Raw genomic sequence first — 5812 nt, 5'->3', positions numbered from 1 at the left:
TGTAGTGGCCTTTTAATCTCACTAAAGGTAGGGCAACAACAACATTGTGCTCGTTTCAGAGAAAAGTTTAATAAAATGCTGACTGACTGACTGTAGAAAATGCATATGGGTTATTGTGCCTCGAAAGTACACTTCTTGTTTTGGTCTATGAGAGAGAGAGAGTACTATCCAAGAGCAACCTAAAAGAGATAGCTTTTTCAGACATCATTTACAGAACCATACATTCTGCTTTGAAGGAATAGTTCACCCAAAATCGAAAATTCTGTCATTATTTAGTCACCCTCATGTCATTCCAAACCCGTATGACTTACTTTCTTATATAGAACAAAACAGAAGATATTCTGAAGAACATTGGGGTCCAAACAACATTGGACCCAATTGTAAAACTGTATGGACAAAATATATCTCAGAATGTGCGTAAATTATAATTTTCATTTTGTGGGTGAACATTCCCTTTGAGTTATATCTGTGAAATATTACTGAATGTTGGACTGACAAAAATTCTGATTAAACATTTTTTTTGGCATTCATAGTATATCTATTTCAGATAATCTCAGCATTAAACATGGAGAGAAAAAAAAACTGTGGATGGTCACTTTATGTCAACCAAACGGCTCTACCTGGTCTATCTGGCTGTTCTCCACCAGAACAAGCTGCACTTTACACCAGATCATATGCCAAATGTCTGGATATCCAAGACTAATAATACCACAGCTCAACAATAAGGATGGATCTGCTGGCTCGGGGCCAGTTTAAAACTGCTTCAGGCCAGATGACAGAACTGTTCCAAAATATTACATTCACTGATCTTGTACAACCATTTGTATGCCTTGCAAATAAATTTGAAATTATTTTGTTATAGTTTTCCTACAAAACTGTTAATTAATTTATGTGGAGTTAAATAGATATATAAGTTCTAGCATTCTAGTTTCTAGCAAATTTTCATAAATTAAAAATAAATAAATAAATAAAATTAATTGCAAACAAATTTATGATTTTGTTATAGTTTTCCAACAAAATTGTGTTAATGAATTTATGTGGAGTTAGATACAGTAGCTGTATAATTTCTCATTTCTGTCAAACATTCAGAAATAAATAAATAATATCAAAATAAAATATAAAAAAGTTGTAAAAAAGTCTGAATGATTTCATTATAGCTTCCAACAAAATTGTTTTAATGAATTTATGTGGATTTAGATAACATAGCTGTACATTTCTAGCTTTGTAATTTCTAGCAAATTTTCATGAATAAAAAAAATTAATTAATAAAATAAATTAACCAGACAGAGCTCCCTGATTTTTTTCTCATTCCAGCTGCTGCCGGGTCACTCCCGAAGGCTTGTCTCGCTGATGGGTCGGTCACACAAACACATACACGCAACATGGATCCAGCCCACACAGGCGGCGACCTGCTTCGGTTTACTCACCCTTTTGCCCTCTTTCCCTGGTGCTCCTGGTTGACCGGGCAGGCCGGCGTCTCCCTGGGGATGATGGGAAAAAATGTTCAGGGTTTCAGTTTTCAGAAAGTATTGCAGCACATAAAGCAGGCTGGACCGGATCTAGGTTTCCACCTGCCCATGGTCATTAATGCCCCCAAAAACATGATTACATCCAGAAGCAACATTAATGTTAAATATGAGGACATAGCAGCTGGCTCTGCCTGGACGGGTTTACATGCCGGCCAGGCACTTACTAAAGTGCTGAGAGACAGATGTTCAAACAGCATGTTGCAGCTCATGGGTAAACTTCATTATGGAAGACAAAAAAATAAAATGATTAAATTCAAGAAAATGTTAATATGCTTACCTTTTCTCCAGGAATTCCTGAGGGACCCTGCACACACACAAACACAAAAGAAATACAGATTCTCAGAATATTTTAAAACACCCAAATTTGTCTCAGTTTAAGTAACATTTTCAGGCTAAGCTTTATTATCTCCACTGTTGTTCAAAAGTTTGAGATTCGTAAGATTTTTTAAATGTTTTTGAAAGAAGTCTTATGCTCAGAGACTGCATTTGTTTTTAAAAAATACAGTAAAAGCAGTGACATTGTGAAATATTATTACAATTTAAAATAACTATTTTCTGTTTTAATATATTTTCAAATGTAATTTATTCCTGTGATGCAAAGCTGAATTTTCAGGCAGTCATTACTCCAGCCTTCAGTGTCACATGATCCTTCTAATATCTAATATTTTTGATAACATTTTGCCTGCTGAACATTCTAACAATTAAAATAGCTTAGCTGAAATTAGCTACAGAAGATTTTGAGTCTGTGCGTTAAGGAGTTGTAGTTGAAATAGCAACAGAAATTTCTGAAGGAGCACCATCAGATCTTTTTAGCTGTGCTTAATTAAAAACACTGAATAAAGGCAACAGGCTTCTGCTATGAATCATCAAAATTCCAGGAAAATCTAGGAAATGTGGGTTTCAGTAGTTAGTGCTGCCTTACAAGCACTTTAATAAAATTCTCAAGAAAAATATTTTTTACCTGGTCCCCTTTTTGAGCTTGCTGTTCAACCTAGGAGAAAACAGAGGACAAATTATCATGTGTTTCATCAAAGAAAGACAGCAATTAACTTCAGCTGTTAACACTGTTAGAACAAAGGTCAGGAAAACATATCATTACAGCACATGACCCACTGAAAGGACAAAACGCATGACCAGTCACATATACACAAGACACACACAGACAGCCTTTCAGATGCAGAGCAAAACAGTGTGGTGTCATCTTTCAGCTGGCATCCTCAAAAATACTGACACATCTTAGGAACAGCTGCAAAAATAGCCATTCACTCCTTGTGTTCGGTGAAAGTAGGAGAGCAAGAGCTTTAAAGGCTCCTAAAACAGTCAAAATGTAACTGGGGAGAGACGGCCTGTGATGTTAGAGGTCGTAAATACGAGCGACAGATGTCTACAACACCAACATCCATAACAGGATATTAAAAACCCGAAACGTAAAATCAAACGTTCAACATGTCAGCTATATGCTATTTGTTTAAACATCAAGAATTTCAGCCGCTAAAGCTTGTTAAATGTTTTAGTCTTGAATGATTTACAACTTGACTACAAGAGGGAGTGGTGATATGGCAAGTGTGTTGTCGGCTCTCACGTTTGAATCCCTGGTATTCCTGCTTGTCCTCATAAAATGTAAAATTAGCATGAGTAAATAACTTTTACACCCTGATATAGTTCCGCTGGGGTTAGTTTACTGTTTATGTTACATAAAGGGGCAGACCTTTATTACTATATCCTCTCACACAAAGAGCATACATCCCATTCTGGTGTCTTATGAGATGTTGTTGGACGTGTCCCTCATTTAATGTGTGGAATTATTAGCTCTCTACTTGCAGGACACGTCTAACCTCCACAGTCTGTCCACACTGCTGTTGGTTGCCCCTGACTGAGCATGTGTGGGCTCTTCTTTGATTTTAATTTATTTTCTTTAGTTGAAGATAAAGAGCGTGAATGCAGTATTTTTAGTATTAAAATCGACATGAAAGATCACAACACATTTTACAACACTGCATAAACGTTTGTTTTTGAAAGAAGTCTCAACAAGACTGCATTTATTCAGACAAAATACAGTAAAAATATTGTGAAATATTACTACAATTTCGAATTTAAAATGTAATTTATTCCTGTGATGCCAAGCTAGATTTTCAGCAGTCTTCAGTGTCACATCATTTTGCAGAAATCATTCTAATATGATGATTTGGTGATCAAGAAACATGTCATATTATCAGTGTTGAAAACTGTTAGTGCTGCTTAATATTTTTTTTGTGGAAACTGTGATACATTGATGAATAGAATGCTCAAAAGAAAACTATTTATTTGAAATAGAATTTTTGGTAACATTATAAATGCCTTTACTTTTGATCAACAATACATCCTTGCTGAAAGTATTAATTGCTTTAAAAAAAAAAAGTCAGAGCAACCGGTTTCAGAGAAAATCATCAAGTTCAAAAATAAAAACAATTGTAATATTATTTGCTTCATCAGGAATTGGCTGGATCATGGAAAGCGGCCATCCTTGAATGGAGCTGAAGGTGAGGTTAATAAAATGAATTCTCTCTCAGCTTTGAAATTCTGTTTACCTGTTTTTGCTGTTGTATAAAGATTGTACTCATCATTACACACCATTGGAGCACCTGTCTCACATCTGTGTCAGCTATTGGTCATGTTAACCATTTCCTAAAACCTTAGCAATGACTCTCCATAAATCTCATTTCAGTGCTTAATGCATATGATTAATAATGCAGATCATGTTTCATTTAAAAAGAGTTAGTTTCTACATTGAGCTCTGAAATAACATGCAGTGAGATACGTACCGAGAGTGTTCCCGGACCTGGCAGGCCTGGTTCCCCCTGCAACACAGACAAGAAATTACTGTAGTTTTTTTAGAAGTGATTACTGTACAAATAAAAGCAAGTCATCCAAACCGCAGCATTCTGTTCCTCCAGTTAACAAGTCATTGTCACATTATAAATCAGGACCCAGGACCATGAAGGTCCATCTATACAGCCTATTTAGCATATCGACCAGTTTAACTGTACAATATCCCACTTATTACACAGTTTAGTGGCGATTATACAAAAATATCTGACCACAGAATTCTGTGACTGCCTAAACAGAATCAAATATTTCAGAGAGTTGTGCAATACTGCGAAATTATGCAAATGCAAACGTAAATAATTCACTTAAAATGATCTGTACTATGGCGTTCTACTAATATTTCCACATAATTTGGGAATAGTTCACCCAAAAGTGAAAATATTGTTCCACATTTTAACTGAAAAAAAAAAAAAAACTCCCCTCCGGTGTTCCTTAGAAGAAAGAAAGTCATACACGTTTGGAATGACAAGAGGATGAGTAAAAGATGACAAAACTTTTTTTCTTTTTCAGGAAAACTATTCCTTTAATAATAATTCTGTGAGGCATACCTGAGAAAAATAAATAAATTGACCAGGCTGTCCCTATATCTGTGCTTATCTGCTCTTAAATGAAGGACTTTTATATATTCAAGGTTATGAAATACAAGCAGAGATATCAGTTTAATTCAAAAGCCCTTGACAAAAACAGGCAGAGCCTTCCTCAAATTCAATTTAAATCCACAGAAACTCCACTTCAAAGTTGGCAGAAATATAAAGTTGTGAACACCTAAAGCTGGCCCGTTTGAAGATGTTCAGAGTCATTGTTTGAAGAGCATGACGTGTCTTTCCGACTGTCAGTTTCAATCCAAACTAACTGTTTTCCTTCCTCCCTCTGGTCTGACTGGGCGAGGAGATGAAAAGAAGCTGGTTATTCTCTGCTCTAACGCAGAGGAGCTCATTAGAACGTCAAGGCTAGAAAACACTGCATTGACAATTACGTGAGCATGCAGGCAAACAAAGAACCCCAATACTGTAAAAGACAATGGGTAATACGGCACCTAATTAGAGAATAACATTTGATCTATTGTTTGAAAGGCAGTCCCGCTGTGGTCTGTGTGCGTGAACGCGTGTGTCTGTGTGCACGGGGTGTTGGGGAATCAGATATCAGAGTAGGAAGCTCTTTCTACATTCTGTTTCATTGAAGTCACATCTTCCCTGCTGTGAAGGTCTGTCTGGATGAGCTGGAAATTCTGGAAGGCATTTTAAAGGAAAGTTCTAGATGAAAGGCAATTTGTGTTCTACTAGCCACATCTGTGACACGCCGTCTGTTACCACAGAAAATAACGTGTTTGTGAAAACAAACAAAAATTGTATTTATAGTATAGTGATGCACTTAAAAGCATTGCACTGGAACTTGAAGCAAACACTGCAAAAAAAAAA

At 36.1% G+C, this 5812-nt stretch overlaps 1 protein-coding gene across 1 annotated transcript in view; it reads right to left on the bottom strand.

The window, feature by feature from the left end:
• Positions 1 to 1325: 1325 nt before the first annotated feature.
• LOC107553187 (collagen alpha-1(X) chain-like) overlaps positions 1326 to 5812 on the bottom strand; it is a 28971-nt gene continuing 24484 nt past the window's right edge. The window contains exons 3-6 of the mRNA XM_016235321.1: positions 4331 to 4366; positions 2491 to 2520; positions 1807 to 1833; positions 1326 to 1481 (exon numbers count right to left, since the gene is read on the bottom strand). Coding sequence (XP_016090807.1) covers positions 1326 to 1481; positions 1807 to 1833; positions 2491 to 2520; positions 4331 to 4366 — 249 coding nt within the window. The remainder of the gene's footprint in view (positions 1482 to 1806; positions 1834 to 2490; positions 2521 to 4330; positions 4367 to 5812) is intronic.

The sequence above is a fragment of the Sinocyclocheilus grahami genome, unplaced genomic scaffold, assembly GCF_001515645.1.
Source record: "Sinocyclocheilus grahami isolate Dianchi unplaced genomic scaffold, SAMN03320097.WGS_v1.1 scaffold466.1, whole genome shotgun sequence".
Classification (NCBI taxonomy): domain Eukaryota; kingdom Metazoa; phylum Chordata; class Actinopteri; order Cypriniformes; family Cyprinidae; genus Sinocyclocheilus; species Sinocyclocheilus grahami.
This window is presented reverse-complemented; position numbering and strand designations above follow the sequence as displayed.